This window comes from Gopherus evgoodei, chromosome 7 (genome assembly GCF_007399415.2).
Source record: "Gopherus evgoodei ecotype Sinaloan lineage chromosome 7, rGopEvg1_v1.p, whole genome shotgun sequence".
NCBI lineage: Eukaryota > Metazoa > Chordata > Testudines > Testudinidae > Gopherus > Gopherus evgoodei.
Genome location: NC_044328.1, coordinates 84,892,338 through 84,911,845, shown reverse-complemented (window position 1 = coordinate 84,911,845; position 19,508 = coordinate 84,892,338). Strand labels below are relative to the sequence as shown.

Here is a 19,508-nt window from a genome sequence, read left to right as displayed (position 1 = left end):
GCTGCCCTTCTCTCCTTAAGAGACCAGGGTTTGGATGTAAGTGTGAACAAGGGTCAACTTTATCATTGTGCCACAGTGCCAGCTAGATTTTAAGCCAAAATCTAATAAACTAGATTTATCAATTTGATAAGTATTATAATCAATATTTGAATGGATTTAATTAGGATAATTTATTTTTATTGAGTCCAGAGAGCGCTAGCTTATTAACTTTAGCACTAGGTTCTTTTCAGGTCTACTTTTACCTTGGACAGTATTTCTTAGATCAAGACATTTGACTATTCTTAACTAATCAACAACTTACTAACTCACCCAGAACAATCAACGGTTCATCAATCAAATGTAGATACAACCAACTTTCTAGGCATGTACTGAACAGAAAATATACATGTAATCTTGTAAGCAATTAACACAGGTCAGTGCCAGGGCCCAGCAGCTATGCCAAGGAACACTACAAATCTGCAAGATTTCTTGTAACATTTACTTACAATCTTCAGATATCAATTCTTTAGTAGCTCTAATATATTTATTACTCTTCCAGTAATTCTCCAATGAGAAAGGATGCATATGTCTATTTTAATGGCATGTTACAAAAGGGAGTAGTTTAAAATATCAAGAGAAATTGCTTAAAGTTATTGGCTAAGTCTCTCTTAGGCCAATTTGCTTGGGTGTATAAAGAAGAAACATTAGTTGGTTAAAATCCAAAGTATGGTTATTTGAGGTCTCACCTGAAAGAGTAGACTCAAGAAGATAACTCTTAGTTATTTATATTAAAGAGCATGAAGAAAAATACAATCTCTGAAATGAAATTTCTCTACTGCTTCTTCTGTCTTATTAACCCTGGAAGTGGGGAGAGCTATCCATGAGGCTGGTCTAAGTGTCTGATAGCATTTCTGGATTCTGAAGCTTATTTGTGTGTTCAGTTATTTCTTTTCTTAGTACTGTACCCTGGAGGAGGGGAGAACCATGTGGGTTCAGTTAGTTCTGAGGTCCCACATGGTGACCTCAGTTTTACATACTTTGCTTGGGAGTTTGTCAGAGTGGGGCCACCTTCTTGTTTTTATCAGACAAACTTATCAACTCAGTGCTGAGATTTCCTCACTCTCTTTCTCTGCTGCTCTTGTTGATATACAACAAATTTCTTCAATCCTTTTCTTAGTCAGGGATTTTTTATGTTTGTTTAATTTCAAGGATTGTATTTCAGTAAAAGTCCTGGACTATGAACTGGAATATCACTTTTTAAGCAATTTCTTTCAATATTTCCAGTTATACTCCAGTTATGTGCTTATATCTTTCAATATTCCTTTTTTCCTTCTTGTGTTGTACCATTCATTCCACTTCTGTAGTGCATCAATCATTTAGAATTAAAACAAGAATCCCTTAAATTTCCTCTCAATTTAGTTGACGTAGTCTGTGCATTCTTTGGTTATATCTCTTACTTTTCTTTTCACATGGTTACAGCTTAAATAGAATATGACATACATAGACATGGGCTATCTGATTCATAAGGCAGAGGAATTTACGGCTTCTAATTTGGGATGAAAGACATACTGAAGGAACAAAACAGATTATTCACATATGGAAAGATGGTGCTTTTGATTCAGAAAGCAAACACATGTAGTTTCACATTTGTGGTGAAGGCTAGTTGTTTTGGACTTCTTAATTTTCCAGTTCCCACAGTAAGTTATTTTCAGTTGGTTTAACTCCTACAGTTTCTTTACTCATATCTGGTGCTTGGTTAACACTTACACTCTGCACAGGAAAAAGGGCAGTTATTGTTGTCTGTCATCCTGTAGCTAGACCAAGCAAGAGATGGAATTTTCATCCACGAGTAAATTATGAGTCTTTGGTCTGAGGATCTAACAATAGTTGGAAGACTCCTTCTCAAGCTTTCCCTTCCTGGGGAATGTGTACTTCAACTTCAGTTTAACTGATATTCCCCAGACAAGATGACCCACCCTGTTGGATGTGAATATTGGTTCTCAATGCCTTTAGCTCCAACAAGAAGCTAGTTTTGGATAATGCATAAGGGTGTGTGGTTATAATGTTAGCTGGCACAGATAGATGGTTTCCTTATGAAAAGGGGCAGAAAGAAAACTATAGTTGTTAAATTTTCAGGGCATATTTGACATCTATATTTCTTATGGGGGAAAAGGTCAGGAAAAAGGCTTGTCTGTGAAGGGCTTAGCCAGAAGAGGCCTAGGAAGATATGTGTAGAGGAGCTGAAGAAGTTCTGTGATAAAGACCTAAGATAAAAGGCAACCTAAGCAATGTCAGAAGTAGCTCTGATAGAACAATGACATGGATGAGCATAGAGCAGATGGCTATTTCACTAGTTAGGGCCTTAGAGGGAGGGTCCGAGCTACCTTGGATCTTTTTGCAATGTCCGCTGTAAGAGGTGAGTAGACAACTCTCTTACCAAAGGTGATGGATTGATTGCAGTCCTACGGTGAAGTCTGTGAGGAGCACCTGTAGTAAGAGGAGAAAGACTACTGTGTATCGATTCAGTAGGAGCTGAGGAATTCTTTTTAAACATGGGGAAAATGGCTGAAGTAGGGGTTCTCAAATTGGGGTTCAGGACCCCTCAGGGGGTGATGAGGTTATTACATGGAGGGGTCACGAGCTGTCAGCCTCTACCCCAAATCCCACTATGCCACCAGCATTTATAATGGTGTTAAATAAAAAAAAAGTTGTTTTTAATTTATAAGGGGGTCACATTCAGAGGCTTGCTATATGAAAGGGGTCACCAGAACAAAAGTTTGAGAACCACTGGGCTAAAGTATTACTTCAGTATAGGAAAGGGCTATGGGGAGTAGCATTCCTGAAGCTGGGACAGTGGCCTAGCCATTGAAATATGGTTAACAGATTCATAGATTCCAAGGCCAGAAAGGATCATTGTCATCATCTAGTCTGACGACCATATAACACATACCATAGAACTTCCCCAGAATAATTCCTAGAGCATTTCATTCAGAAAAACATACAATCCTGATTTAAAAATTGTCAGTGATGAAAAATCCACAGTAACCCTTGGCAAGTTGTTCCAATGGTTAATTACCCTTACAGTTAAAAATATATGCCTTAGTTCATCTGAGTTTGTCTAGCTTCAACTTGAAAAGCCTCTGCATTTAGAGGCCAAGGGGAAAACCTCTGTCACAAAAGGGAGAATACAGACCATTGTGGCTGTGAAAAAGAGTGGACTTGTTTGGTTTATTTACTTAGCTCCTTTAATTTCCCCTGGAAGGGCAGATTTATGATTTAGCTGGAGAACCAAGTTGCTTCAACAGACCAGACCAGCCTATCAATAGGGAGAGACTGCGTACTTGAAGGGAAACAGAGACACAGAGTGTGGGAAACTGAGGCATGGACAACTAGCTTATTCCATTCTGGGATCTGAATTATAGGAGAGAAACAAAATCCACCCCTTGTTTACTATGTTAGCAGGGGGTAGGCCAGTAGCAGCCGGTCTTGAACACAGACTTTAATCACTGATGCCTCCATTTAGTATCACCACCAACCCTAAGGACTGAAGGGACAGAGGAGAAAGACAAAAGTATATGTGTCCTTCCTAGGCATATGGAAGTGGAAGGGGCAATAGTGATAAGTATCCCAAGATACCTGAGGACTGAGAGGATGAGGAGACAGCTGATTGTGGGATTGTGCAAGAATAACTCAGTGCCAGCTGCCTGCACTGTCTGATCCCCACATGTCTTTTGAGGAGTATCTGAAGTGACCATTCAGCTCTTTCCTCCTCCTGGCTCTTTGATCTATGTACAGGAGGACATTTTTGCAAGTCTTTCCTTTCCCAGCCTCCTATCTCGCAGATCATGTGTATACTATGAAAAAACATTATGCTGTAAAATGTGCTAACTAATGCATTTTAACTAAAACAACGTTCAACATGATTTGACACTATGTATAGACAGGGACAGTTGTGTTTAAAATAGACCCTAAGTTAAACATGACCAATGAACATTTTAAACACAACTATTTTGTCTACCATTGTCATGTTTAATATTGTGTTTGTTAAACATTTTTTTTCTAACGTGTTTTCCCAGTGTAAATAGGCATCAGTGTGGGGGATTTGGCATTCCTTCTTTAGTTTGTGAGACAGAGGTCTGAGGAAAGAGACTTGCAATGCTGCTTCATAGACAATGACAGCTCAAAGGGTCACTGTGGGTAAGTCTACACTACAGGATTATACCGATTTTACAGAAACCAGTTTTTTAAAACAGATTGTATAAAGACGAGTGCACGTGACCACACTAAGCACATTAATTCGGTGATGAGCATCCATGTACTGAGGCTGGTGTTGATTTCCGGAGCGTTGCACTGTGGGTAGCTATCCCATAGTTCCTGCAGTCTCTCCCGCCCTTGGAATTCTGGGTTGAGATCCCAGTGCCTGATGGGGCAAAAAACATTGTCGTGGGTGGTTCTGGGTACAGCCTCACCCCTCCCTCCATGAAAGCAGCAGACAACTGTTTCGCGCCTTTTTTCCTGCGTGAACTGTGCAAACGCCATAGCACAGCAAGCATGGACCCTACTGAGCTCAAGACAGCAATCATGGACGTTGTAAAGACCTTGCGCATTATCATGCAGTCTATGCTGACCCAGGACCTGCAAAACAAGGCGAGGAGGCGGCGGCTACGGCAGAGCGGTCACAAGAGTGATGAGGACATGGACACAGAATTCTCTCAAACCGCGGGCCCCTGCACTTTAGAGATCCTGCTGGTAATGGGGCAGATTCTAGCCATTGAATGCCGGTTTTGGGCCCGGGAAACAAGCACAGACTGGTGGGACTGCATAGTTTTGCAGGTTTGGGACGATTCCCAGTGGCTGTGAAACTTTCGCATGCGTAAGGGCACTTTCATGGAACTTTGTGACTTGCTTTCCCCTGCCCTGAAACGCTAGAATACCAAGATGAGAGCAGCCCCCACAGTTGAGAAGCGAGTGGCAATAGCCCTTTGGAAGCTTGCAACGCCAGACAGCTACTGGTCAGTCGGAAATCAATTTGGAGTGGGAAAATCTACTGTGGGGGCTGCTGTGATGCAAGTAGCCAAAGCAATCATTAAGCTGCTGCTACGAAAGGTTGTGACTCTGGGAAATGTGCAGGTCATAGCGGATGGCTTTGCTGCAATGGGATTCCCTAACTGTGGTGGTGCAACAGATGGAACACATATCCCTATCTTGGCACCAGAGCACCAGGGCACCCAGTACGTAAACCGCAAGGGGTACTTTTCAATGGTGCTGCAAGCACTGGTGGATCACTAGGGGCGTTTCACCAACATCCATGTGGGATGGCCAGGAAGGGTTCATCACAGTCGCGTCTTCAGGAACACTACTCTGTTTAAACGGCTGCAGCAAGGGAATTACTTCCAGACCAGAAAATAACAGTTGGGGATGCTGAAATGCCTGTAGTTATCCTGAGGTACCCAGCCTACCCCTTGATGCCATGGCTCATGAAGCCATACACAGGAGCCTGGACAGTAGTCAGGAATTGTTCAACTACAGGCTGAGCAAGCGCAGAATGGTGGTAGAATGTGCATTTGGCCATTTAAAGGCATGCTGGCGCACATTACTCACTCGCTCAGACCTCAGCCAAACTGATGTCTCCTTTGTTATTGCTGCTTGCTGTGTGCTCCACAATCTCTGTAAGAGTAAGGGGGAGACTTTTATGGTGAAGTGGGAGGCTGAGGCAAATCACCTGGCCGCTGATTACGCACAGCCAGACATGAGGGTGATTAGAAGAGCATACCATGAAGCGCTGCACATCAGAGCAGCTTTGAAAACGAGTTTCATCACGGGCCAGGGTACGGTGTGACTGCTGTGTTTGTTTCCCTTTGATGAACCGCATCCCCCTTGATTGACTCATTCCCTGTAAACAACCCACCCTCCCCTTAGATTACAGCTTGCTTAAGGAAATAAAGTCACTATCGTTTAAAAATCATGTATTCTTTATTAATTCATTATAAATAGAGGGAGAGAACTGACAAGGTAGCCCGGGTGTGTTTGGGAGAAGGATAGGAGGGAAGGAAAAGGCCACTAAAAAAATTTCAAAGTAATGACAGCCTTTTGGTTGGGCTGTCCACGGGGGTGGAGTGGGCGGGTGCACAGAGCCTCCCCCCACGCATTCTTACACGTCTGGGTGAGGAGGATGTGGAACATGGTGAGGGTGGTTACACAGGGGCTGCAGCGGCACTTTGTGATCCTGCTGCTGTTCATGAAACTCCACCAGACGCCGGAGCACGTCAGTTTGATCACGCAGCAGCCCCAGAGTTGCATCCCGCCACCACTGATCTTCCTGCCTACACCTCTGATCTTCCTGCCGCCACCTCTCATCTCGAGGATCCCTCCTGTCCTCACGTTCACTGGCATCTTTCCTGTAATTTGATACCACGTCCTTCCACTCATTCAGATGAGCTCTTTCATTGCGGGTCACTTCCATGATTTCCGAGAACATTTCCTCTCATGTCTTTTTTTTTCCGCCGTCTTATCTGAGATAGCCTTCGGGATGGAGTAGGGAGTAGGGAGGCTTGAAAAATTTTCAGGTGCATGAGGGAGGGAAAAAAGGGAGAGAAATATTTAAAAGGTACATTTTACAGAACAATGCTTATACTCTTTCACGGTGAACAACACTATTCACCTTACATAGGACATGTGATTTGACTACAAGGTCGCATTTTGCATCTTAATACTGAGTGCCTGCAGCTCTGGTGTTAGAGATCTCACGGACGCAGGTCTGGGCAGCAGAATTCGGCTTGCATGCGGCCACGGTAAGCCATTGTCTTCTGCAGCCTTCATATATCCAGCGCCCTCCTTCACCAAATAGCAAGCAAAGCCCGTTCAGTGCTGCTTCTTTTCTGTTAACTTGCAGCAGCAGAAACCACCCCCCCATCCAATTCTCTGGGATGATCGCTTTACCCCTCCTCCCACCGTGTGGCTGGTAGCAGGGGAGATCCCTGCTACCTAAACGCGAAAAAGCTCAGTGCCAATCACCCGCCCTCCTTCCCCCTGCTTGGCTACCTGCAAGGAAGGATTTCTTTTAAGCAACAGGCAAACAGCCCAGTAGGAATGGCCATCTCTGTCCCCTTAATTAAATTCCGGAATTTCAACCAGGTTACCATGAACGATATCACTCTCCTGAGGATAACTCAGTGAGATAAAGAATGAATGTTGCTTCAATGCCAGCAAACACTGGAACCATACGCAGCTAGACTTTGTCATGCAGTGATACCAGATTACTTGCTACATGCATGGCATGGTCAAGTGCCCTACCATGGAGGACAGAATAAGCCTGCCCTGCCCAGAAACCTTCTGCAAAGGCTTTTGGAGTACCTCCAAGAGAGCTTCATGGAGATGTCCCTGGAGGATTTCCGCTCCATCCCCAGACATGTTAACAGACTTTTCCAGTAACTGTACTGGCTGCGAATGCATCCCAAGTCCTCAAGGCAAATTAATCATTAAAAAACACTTGCTTTTAAACCATGTTTTATATTTACAAAGGTACACTCACCAGAGGTCGCTTCCACGGCTTCATTGTGTGGGATAGTGCCTTGGGAGGGCTGGGAGGGTAATTCCGTCAAGGTGAGAAAAAGCTCCTGGCTGTTGGGGAGAAAGGAGTGCTGTGTGTTCTCTACAAGCTCGTCCTCCTCTTCCTCCTCATCTTCCCTGTCCACGGAATCTTCAGCCATGGCTGAGATTACCACCCCCACCTCGGAATCCACAGATAGGGGTGGGGTAGTGGTGGCAGACCCCTCGAGAATTGCATGCAGCTCAGTGTAGAAGCGGCATGTTTTCGGCCCTGCCTCAGACCTTCCGTTTGCTTCTTTGGTTTTCTGGTAGGCTTGTCTGAGCTCCTTAACTTTCACACGGCACTGTACTGAGTCCTTGGTGTGGCCTCTCTGCATCATGGCCTTGGAAATTTTTTCAAAATTTTTTCATTTAGTCTTTTGGAACGGAGTTCTGTTAGTATGGAATCCTCTCCCCATACAGCGATCAGATCCAGTACCTCCCGTGCAGTCCATGCTGGAGCTCTTTTTCGATTCTCAGGAGACTGCATTGTTACCTGTGCTGATGAGCTCTGCGTGGTCACCTGTGCTGGTGAGCTCTCCACGCTGGTCAAACAGGAAATGAAATTCAAAAGTTCGTGGGGCTTTTCCTGTCTACCTGGCCAGTGCATCCGAGTTCAGATGGCTTTCCAGAGCAGTCACAATTGTACACTGTGGGATACTGCCCAGAGGCCAATACCGTCGAATTGCAGCCACACTAACCCTAATCCGACATGGCAATACCGATTTCAGCGCTACTCCTCTCGTCGGGGAGGAGTACAGAAACTGGTTTAAAGAGCCCTTTATATCGATATAAAGGGCTTAGTTGTGTGGATGGGTGCAGGGTTAAATCGGTTTAATGCTGCTAAATTTGGTTTAAACACGTAGTGTAGACCAGGCCTGAGAGGGGAGATAAGGTTGGTGATCTGCCAGTACAGCCAGTATCTGGAACCCATGAAGCCCACCCTCAACCATTTAGATTTAGGGGCCCTAGATATTCAAGGAAAATCTTATCTTTCATTTTGATTTCTAAAATAAATTTCCAGAATTTTTCCTTGCCAAGACCCTCTAAAACATAAAAATCTACACTGACAATAGAGATGGAATGAACAAGCATGCAATCCTTATATAAAATAAATCTTACATTTGGGGTGTATCAACGAATCATTGTGCTATACCTATGCATAGTGATGTGATCATCATGATTAGACAGTCAATTACATTTGGAGGGAGGAGAAGAGGCACAACATTGTTCTGCAGGCCTGCCCAAAAGTGCTAAAGTTGGCTTTATTTGCAAGGCTACTATATGTTGCTCTGGGCTTCCTTTGTTGCATATGGCTGACCCTAAGCTCCTTCTTCCTCCCCAGTGGACTAGCTCCTGTGGCTCCTTCACAGGACAAGATATATATTTAGCATTGGTAAGAATGTTTGTTAAAGAAATCAGGATTTGTGTTGGGCTGGTAGAGGACTCATTCAGTTTGTGAATGCACATCAATGAAACAGGAGTAAATACATCTGATAACTTTAAATTATGTAAAATTGAATTCCATCTACTGTACTGTAGAGGATAGTGATTTGTTAATTAGGATATCTGCCCCTCATGTCACTCTTTGGGAAGTACAAATGTACTAACTAACAAGATAACTGTATCTGAGGAGATAATTGGGGATTAAATATCTAATCTGTAGAATGTTGCAAATAAATCTTAAAATGTTTCAATACTTAAAGAATGACTGGAACTGCTGATACCACCATTTTATATAATGGTCAGATATATAAATGACCAATCTGTCTTTAAAACAAAATATTTTGGTCCTCCGAAGGCTTTGTCTGTCCCCACTTCTAATTACTAGCCCCACCATCTCTTTAGAGTTTGTTTTAATTTAATCTTGTGTGGTGTTATATACCCTCAGTCTGTATTGTCTTCAGTGGATAAGGGTGCTCAGAAGCGCTCTGCATATAGCATCATCATCCTGTTGAGTTCTTCCTCAAAGAGGAGTAGCACTAGGGCTGTGAGGAGAAGCATTTGTTATCTCTGTAAAGAACAGGGCAGTTAGGAGAGGGCTAGGTAGAATCCCTGAGAGCAGAGCGTAGAGAGATGGCCGTAGCAGAGGGACCGTCTCTTGTCTTTAGAAAGTTTAGGATAAGTAAAATGTCTAATATTTAAAATTGAGCAGGTACAGATAAAAGTAAGAGATTAAGTATTATATTACGAATGTTAAAGTGAATAGAAAAATCCTAAAAGCTAGTAGCATCCTAGCTGTAACAACAAAAATCTCAAGATTTCTCAATTTTTGTTACTACTAAAAGCTACTCTTGTACGCTATGAGAGTTCTTAGGAAGATAAATATCAAAACGAATGCAAAATATGTATGCTTACATTTATGTGTAGAGTAAGGTATGATAAAATAACTGTAGTTTTCTAAATCAAGACTGTAGGAACACATGCCTGCATATTGGCATTGTATTTGTACTCTTAAAAAATGCTGTCAGTACATCATCAATGTTGAAAATTTAGTTGCACAAAAGTCAGAAAATTTATAATGAAGGTTTCCATGGCAACCTCAGCTCAGTAGCTCAATTCAGCAACCTTTATTATTTAATTACATAATCGCAGAACACATATTTAGTAAAACAAAATGTTATATTACAAAAGTACTATGTAACCATAAAATTGTATATTACACATCTTATTGACAGATTTTCTGGAAGAGCTGTACAAAAAGAGCAGTCTTCTTCCATTATATTAGGGACAGTATGTATTGAAAAAATAGCTAAATTATCAGGAAATTGAACTGATGAACCCAATATAAAACTTATTGAAATCCTAGGAAACATCTAGAATGACACATCCTTCAACTTCTAAGGCTCTGTGAAGAATTCATATCTGACCCTTTGACATCAGAGGTTAAGTAGAAGTCATAGGTGAAGTCTAAACACTTAATACAAATGATAGATAACTGCTTTTCCAATGATATGCATAAACACCGCTTACTTCTACTTAGAAACTTGTCAAACTGTTCATAATCTCCACATTACAGGATTACATAACTCTCAGAAGAGTGTCACATTAGCTAGTGTTAGATGAATATATTGTGAAAGCCCCTATTGTAATGCATATGTAAATTTCCAATACAACTACAATCTCAGGCTTAATAGTACAACAACCACATTTATTTTTTTTTAAAGAAAAACAGACTGGAGAAATAATGATTTTCAATAATCAAACAATGCAAAAATTACAGTAAAATCTGCCTTAGAGACCATCCCTGTCACGACCAACTACTTGCAGAGGCCACAGAACACAGCTGCTCTCTGGTCTGCAAATCTTTGAAGAGAGACCATCTCTCACAAGAGAACACTTTTGCTAACTCCCATGCATGGTAACTTTTGGCAGGTTTTACTGTACTTGGAAAACTTTCCATGAGCCCCTGGGCTAAAAATCTTTGAAGTTCCAGCCTGAAAGGTCTCTTATTGAGAATAGGAGTGCTAAATGGAAATACTAGTTCAATTTGTAAAGCCACTGAATAGGGTGGAATATCAATGTTAAAGTTCGTATCAGGACAATAATAATCCAAATTGTTAGTTTTTTTCCTCATGTAATCTGTATTAAGTATTTGTACCAGGACTGAAGTACTGAATATGAATTTGAACTTAACTCCTATGATTCCTGCATGCTCAAAGAGTATGTTTTCTAGACCACGAATATTCATATGGTACTCACTGTACCATGCAAACATTCTATAGTATATGACCTTAGGGGACTGAAATTCCTACACTTCTGGGAACAAGAAGTTTGAATCCTAGTAGTCATCTTGGTTTATTCTACTGAAGTAGATACATTGAATATGATGAAGTTTACTGTGAAGTTTTTCAGATGAGATATAAACAAAAATCTAAGATTCTCAATAACCCTCTTATTCTTTTAAGTAAGCATTTGTCCTTCTGTGTGTGTGGCCAAAATTCCATTCATTGTGCGTCCTGTCTGCTGTTCATTTGCCAGATACCTGCAATCTGAGGGAGCTTTTATTATGGATTTAGTTGGGGAAGCACTTTGAGATGCTTTAAGAAGAAATCAGCAATATAAATGTGAGTTAATAAAGGCCATACAGTGAATGTGCCCATTAAAATGTCATAAACTGAAGATTAGAGCAAGGGTTGGTTTATCTCTTCACAGTTAGTTGAGGTACACACTTGTATACAACTTCTCCCAGATAGTACTGGTGGAAGAGATCCGGTTAACTACAAAGCATGGACAACCGCAACACTTATTATCCAACAACATTGGTGTAATAGTGACTCTCAAGCCTGGTCTACACTACGCGTTTAAACCGATTTTAGCAGTGTTAAACCAATTTAACGCTGCACCTGTCCACACAACGAGGCCCTTTATATCGATATAAAGGGCTCTTTAAACCGGTTTCTGTACTCCTCCCCGACGAGAGGAGTAGCACTGAAATCGGTACTACCATATCGGATTAGGGTTAGTGTGGCTGCAAATCGACAGTATGGGCCTCCGGGCGGTATCCCACAGTGCACCATTGTAACCGCTCTGGAAAGCCATCTGAACTCGGATGCACTGGCCAGGTAGACAGGAAAAGCCCCACGAACTTTTGAATTTCATTTCCTGTTTGCCTAGCGTGGAGCTCTGATAAGCATGGGTGGCGATGCAATCCCAAATCCAAAAAGAGCTCCAGCATGGACCGTACAGGAGATACTGTATCTGATCGCTGTATGGTGAGACAAATCTGTTCTATCAGAGCTCTGTTACAGAAGACGAAATGACAGAGCATTTGAAAAAATCTCCAGGCTATGATACAGAGTCCACAGCACAGTGCTGCGTGACAAGCGTAACGGAAAGCCAAAGAATCAAATGGACGCTCATGGAGGGAGGGAGGGGGTACTGAGGACTCCAGCTATCCCACAGTCCTAACAGTCTCCGAAAAACATTTGCATTCTTGGCTGAGCTCCCAATGCCTGTAGGGTCAAACACATTGTCCGGGGTGGTTCAGGGTATATGTCGTCAATTTATCACCCCTCCCTCCCTGTGAAAGCAAAGGGAAAAAAATCGTTTCTTGACTTTTTTATATGTCACCCTATGTCTACTGCATGCTGCTGGTAGACGCGGTGCTGCGGCAATGAATAGCAGCATCCTCTCCACTCCCCTCCCCGGTGGCAGACGGTACCATACAAAAGGACTGATAGCTGTCCTCATCATCCTGTGAGTGCTCCTGGCTGGCCTCAGGTGAGGTCGGCCAGGGGCGCCTGGGTAAAAATAGGAATGACTCCCGGTCATTCCCAGTAGATGGTACAGAACGGCTGGTAACCGTCTTCATCATAGCAACTGGGGGCTGAGTTCCATCATCCCCGCCCCTTCATGTCTAAAGAAAAGATTCTGTACTGCCTGGACTATCGTAGCAGCGGGATGCTGGGCTCCTCTCCCCCGCACTGTTTAATGTCCTGCCTGGACTATCATAGCAGCTGGAGGCTGCCTCCCCCTCATTTTATCTCACTACAAACTCAGTGTTTCTTATTCCTGCATTCTTTATAATTTCATGACACAAATATGGGGGACACTGCCACGGTGGCCCAGGAAGATTGGAGGAGGAGGGAAGCAACAGGTGGGGTTGTTGCAGGGGCACCCCTCGTGAATGGCATGCAGCTAATAATTTCTGCGGGATCTGACACAGAGTGGCTGTGCTCTCTGGTTCTCTAGTACACTTGCCCCATATTCTAGGCAGGACTGACTCTATTTTTAGATAAACCATAAAGGACAGATTGACTCAGGGAGTCATTCCCATTTTTGTCTTTGCGCCCCCGGCCGACCTCAGCGAAGGCCAGCCAGGAGCATCTATGACAGCAGCAGACGGTAGAGAATGACTGATAACTGTCATCTCATCGCCAATTTACAGTGGCACAGCAGATGGTACAGAACGACTGGAAACCGTCTCTGCTACCTTGCAATGGCAAATGAATGCTACTGTGTAGCACTGCAGTACCGACTCTGTCAGCGGCATCCAGTACACATACGGTAACAGTGAGAAATGGCAAAACGGGCTCCATGGTTGCCATGCTATGGCGTCTGCCAGGGCAATCCAGGGAAAAAGGGCGCAAAATGATTGTCTGCAATTGCTTTCATGGAGGAAGGAATGAGTGACGACATTTACCCAGAATCACCCGCGACACTGTTTTTGCACCACCATGCATTGGGATCTCAACCCAGAATTCCAATAGGTGGGGGAAACTGCAGGAACTATGGAATAGCTATGGGATAGCTACCCACAGTGCAACGCTCCTGAAATCAACGCTAGCCTCAGTACATGGACGCACACCGCCGAATTAATGTGCTTAGTGTGGCTGCGTGCACTCGATTTTATACAATGTTTTACAAAACCAGTTTATGTAAAATCAGAATAATCTCGTAGTGTAGACGTACCCCCCCCACACACATACACACTGCTGTGGATTAAACAATAACTTTGTTTACAAAGTTTACAAATTCAAATTACATGAGGCAGACAGCTCTAATTCTGTGCTCTCCACTAGCTGGCAGAGTCCTCCTTCAAAAGAGGTAGAAGGAAAAATAAAAACTCACAGCTCTAGTTGTTTTGAAATGGCCCAGTGATTTCTGCAGGTGGCAGTTCACAAAGGCGGCTGCTGGTGGGGGTTACGTGTTGGCACCCCCAAACCTGCCGTTTTAGCTGTTGCCAGGCCTTGCGGTTTGTTTTAGCAGGAGACGTGTGATAGAGGAAGTGTGGCTTTTCTTCATGCAGCCCCAGCTCCTGGAGGCATCTTTCCTTATTTTCCCTCAGAATCTGCTGTGGCGCAGAATCACTAACGCCTCGCGCGTGTGCCCCCATTTCCCGCCCTTTTCGTTCCCCTCTGCGGGTACCGTGGGGCCCCGGGACCAGGGAGTGCAGGCAGGCAAGAGAGGTGTCTGCGCATGCGCGCAATGTGAAGGTGGGCGGGCTGGCGGCGGCAATAGCGCCAGTTCTTCGGTGACGACGACGACAGTGAGGAGGCTGGAGCTCATCAGAGTGACCTAAGGGAGGGAAGTGGGGACCCCTGCAGCCGAGGGGTTGGACTGTGAGAGGCCGAGAGCCGCCAGTACCATCCCTGTCACCGGGGGCTATTTGCAGCTCCGCGCTGGGTGCTGCCGAGCGCTGAGGGATCCGGCACCTGCCGCGGCGGCTCCCCAGGGAGCGCCCCCCCGCACCTGCGCCTGGCCCAAGTGAGAGCGAGGAGGAGACGTTACCGTGCTCCGGGGGCTGTGCGGAGCAGCGGCCCCGCTGTCAGCTGGGGAAACCGCCTCCGCTCCATGAGCAGGGCTCGGCTGCTGCGCTCCGTGAGGGGGGAACCGCGGCCGCCGCCGGCACCAGCATGTGGACCCCGACCGAGGAGGAGAAATACGGCGTAGGTAGGTGCCCAGCCCCCTCTTCCCTTCCCGCTGGTAGCACGGCGACCCCCTTTTACTGCCTCAGCGGGCTGGGGAGCTGCCCCCTCCGCACTAGGTGTGGGTCTGTATCCCGAACTGACCTCTCGCGGTCCGGGGGTGGTGGTGGGGCTGCCCCTCCTCTGAGCAGCCCCAGCTCTTGTGTCGCGGGCGGGCGTTGTACAACGAACCCAAACTTGCTGTAGCGGGAAGGGTCGTGGTGGGCCGGGGGTGGAGGGATGCGGGGATGGGGCTGTTGCTGCTGGATGACAGCGGTCGTTTCTCCGCCTTTTGAAAACAGTAACGTGTGCAGCAATGTTCGCATCCCACTGTTCCCAACTGCACCACAGGCCTGAGCATCCCCCATCGCCTTGCAGGTACAATAGGAAACGAAGGAGGGCCATGTTATGGGGCTGGTCCCATCTCCCATATACGTTGAAGGGCTGCCCGCTAAAAATAAGATGAACATCATGAGGTCTGTGTGTGAGGTGAAACATCTGCTTGGGACTTTAGTCCTTTCGGATTTTTGAGTCTGGAGTCCAGTGTTTATATTAATTGGAAATCCAATTGAACTGTGCATACTTGTTTTGTGTGTGTTTCTTTTTGAGATGGTAAGGGAGTGGAAGGAGAGGAGTAGGCTTCCAGGGTCCACTTGTAGGTTCTCTTTGCGGAATTAAACAGTAAACGATTGTCTCAACCTTAATCTACTTAACTGCTGTTCCTTTTTCTCTCTATTTTAATCTGTGGTCTGTAGTGTTGTTTATATGGTTGAGTTTAGAGAAAGGGAATGATCATGATGACATGTCATTAGGGGGCGCCAGCGATGCACCTGCTCTGAGTGCTGGTATCCTTCCAGGAAAAGAGACAGAAGATGTAACAAATAGATAAATGTTAAAACCTGGTTCTGTACTAAGTCCGGGCTATGATATTGAAAACTGATGAGCATTTTTGGATTCTGGCAGCACTTTACACTAGTAACCCAGAGCTACTGGAAAAACCAAAACGAACCCCCCAACACCTTTTAATGGTGAAACTAAGTAGTATGGTGTTATGTATAATATGAAGTATACTTAGGTGACCGTTTGTTCCATTTCAAAATTTGTAAAAAATTCACATCTTGTGTAATATCCCTGAAAATGTCTGTAAAAATACATTATACTTTCTGCTAACATTGATTATTTTTCCTGGGTGTTAATAGTAGATGTGGTTTTGATCAGATGCCATAATGCACATGTACTAACAAATACTCGTAATAGTCAACATTCATTATATTTTTACAGACATGTCTTGTTTCTTGTAAACTTGGTATATTTTGAATACTTTTTATCAACACTTGATATTTTATGGTGAAAATTGGTATCTCTAGGATCTGGGAAAACCTCACCTTCTGAAGTGACAGTTCACTTCTGCTCAACTATAAAATTAAAATGTTAACGATTTAGAGCAATTTTTGAGCGGTGTAGAGGACCAGTAACATGACAAAGTATTCTCAGCTGTGTTGTAGTTTTATTACAGCTAGATTTATACATGTGGTAAAAACAAATTTTATTTGCTTAGAACAAGCATGATAGAACTTATTAATGTATAGACACATAAGGAATGCATTTTTATCAGAAATACAATTAAATGTGGTGTATGTTACTACCAGAGATACATGTATTATCATAGCTTTTTACATATAATACATGTAATAAGGCTGTAATTTACTACTACTACAAATTTAATTAAAAAACCCAGGGGAAAGTTCAGTTTACATACCTGCAGCAGTATTGTTACCACAGTGTGTATACTGTGTAAAATACAAATTTTAACCTCTCAAAAGAACCTATATTGTAATCAGTAATATTATATATAGTTTTTGTGTTGAGAATCTCAAGTAAATCTTCTGATGTGTTTAACTTCATATTAGCATCTGTAATGTTGTATTAAAGTAAGCTTTTTGTATTTGAAGTTTATATATAAAAAATTGTATATCGGGGTACCATGTTTGTTTGTTTTGTTGGTGTTTTTTGGGTAACTGTTTAACTTTGCTTTAAATTGACTGTAGATGCAGGAAAATCCCAGCTGCAGAACTCTGAAGTTTGACAATGTGGCAATAACGTAACTAAAACCTTTTTTTACTCTGATGTGAGAGTGAATTTTTAATCATTTTCTTGAATTCTCATTCTATCCCATTTATAAACTGATTCTTCCTCACTGTGGACTAACAGCACATGAAGTTTGATGGTTTTAATATTGTCTCTTTTGAGTGTTGTACGTAGTCATGGTGGAAAAACCAAAAAGCATTCTGCCTTCTTAACTCAAAAGCAACTGTATTGATTTTGCTTAATCTGAGGCAGAGAGGGATCACTCTTGGGCTCTAAACAAGCCTGGAAAAGTTCACCTAAAGTGAGAAATGAGTAAGTGACAACAAGGGGGATATAATGAAAGTTTCTGGAGTCTTGGACATCTTCCTGTAACACCTTGTGACAGGGTTGGGCCAGATGGCTACAGGAGAGAGATCCTTTTGACTACCACTGCTAAAAGCCTCCCCCCCAGCCTAGGGAGGGGCTACTAAACCCAGAACCCAACTGAGTTCAGGGGACAACAAATGCAATAACAGGAACAGGCGTGGGAGTCAAAGGGCAAAAACTAGGGAACCAAAAGGGTACACCGAGCAGAGCGCCCCGGACAGCACCCACTGCTCCTTGAAAGCATCAAGAGAGCTGGCGGATGCTACCCAGACGAACTCTGCCTGGATATGTGAACGGATAAATGAACAAAAAACAGTCCAACAGTCGCAGGGCTCCCCCTCTGCCAACCTCCTTTCCCTGGTGTTACTCCTGACTGCCCTGGCCAGGAGGAGGTTGACGAGGTGGTCCTGCAACTTTGTGGAGCCTCGAATCAGGTGTGCATAAATAAACAAGCGTGGGGAGAAGTGCAGCCAGAACCTCAATAAGAGTTCTGAAGGAGCAGGAAGAGGAGCTGCAGCCTGGCACACTGAAGATACGCATGTGCTAAGGTCTCCCTCACGCCACAAAGGGACAGGTTTCAGTGATAGAGGTGAACTACGCCAAGTACATGCCTGTGCTCTCGACTCCATGGAGGAGCCACCAGTTGATATCCTCGGCAGGCTGCGGGATCAAGATGAAATATAAACTGGCCCACCGGAGTTCCCCATCCTCCACTGCTGGTGAAAGGTCCCGCCCCTTGGTATCAGGGAGGGACACGAGGGTGGGGTAATGAAGTGTGTGCAGCACAGGCGCATATAGATGGTCCCTTGCCGTGGTTTGGAAATGAACCAACTGCAATGCACGCAGCTGGCTTGAGGTATAAGGAGAGGGAGGCTGGGAAGACTCATGGGGCAGGGGGTGATGGAAAGATCCGGACCTGGAGTGAGGGGCAGGCGAGGCGCACCTTCTCTCAGGACCTGCTCGAGGAAAAACCAAGCCGCGAGAGGCATGGCTGCCTCCACCTCCTGGAGTACATGCCAGGGGGTCGTAAGGGTGGAGAGCCCCTTGTGCCGACCGAGCACCCAGGGATCCACCCAACCCCCAGGTCATAGTCCAGGAGGTCTCCGATCTTGATGACTCCCGCCAGGACCAACCTCTGAGACACCAAGGGGGACTCTGCTACCTGCACACAAAGATAGGGATTGTGTAGCAGAGGCTCTGCAAGGAGATCTACCCCCTCGGTGGCCACAAAGGACCTGGTTGCTGAAACCAGCCTCCAGGCCCGGAGGAGGTCCTGGTAGAAGACCAGCAGCTCGGAGAGGTCTCGTGGAAGATCTCTCGGATGGAGAAAAAGGAGCAGCTGGTCATATTGGAGCCCATGCAGGTGGCGGAGGAAGGCGTGTGCCAATAGGCTGTACACCAAGCCATCTGCAATATAAAGGAGTCTCTGCAGGGCCAGGAGGCAGAAGACACGGACCTGCTTGTGCATACACGTCAGGCCCTGTCCTCCCTCCTCCAGGGGGAGATGGAGAACCCCTGCAGAGACCCAGTGCAGTCCTGGCCAAAAAAACGCCAGAACCAACCTCTGGAGATTGGCCAGGAACACTGGGGACAGGCACAGGATGTTGAGTCCATGCCAGAACATGGATAGGACCAGTTTGTTAAGCACCAGTGCCTCTCCCCTAGAGGGACAGGCACTAGAGCAGTCCTGTCCAGCCCTGCAACCGCCCAGTCACCCTGTCCTCTAAACTGTGCCAGTTCTCCGGCAGAGACAAATATGTGGCAGAAAGGTAAACACCAAGATAGAACAGCAGATGCACACCTCACCAGATGGCCTGAAGCGCGGGTGGGAGGGAGCTTGCCTGGCACCCGGCCCCAACCACAGACCAGAATTCTTGACCCAGTTGACCTGGGCAGAGGAGGCTGCTGAAGAAACAGCTTGATGAGCATCGACCTGCACCAGGTCATCCAGGTCCTTGATCATGAGGAGCACGCTATTGGCGTACGCTTCCAGGACCAGCCGCACCTCCGGCTCACACAGCACCAACACTGTCAACCTCTTCCGAAGGAGACAAAGAAAGGGCTCAATCGCCAGTGTTT

At 44.9% G+C, this 19,508-nt stretch overlaps 1 protein-coding gene across 9 annotated transcripts in view; it reads left to right on the top strand.

Moving 5' to 3' along the window:
* The first annotated feature begins 14,555 nt into the window (after positions 1-14,555).
* DOCK3 (dedicator of cytokinesis 3) overlaps positions 14,556-19,508 on the top strand; it is a 612,097-nt gene continuing 607,144 nt past the window's right edge. For 8 of the 9 annotated variants that reach the window (XM_030569027.1, XM_030569026.1, XM_030569028.1 and 5 more), the window contains exon 1: positions 14,556-14,961. In XM_030569027.1, the coding sequence (XP_030424887.1) occupies positions 14,925-14,961 (37 nt within the window). In that variant the 5' untranslated portion in view covers positions 14,556-14,924. Of the gene's footprint in view, positions 14,962-15,332; positions 15,354-19,508 lie in introns of those variants that run through there. The other variant, XM_030569033.1, reaches the window with a different exon arrangement.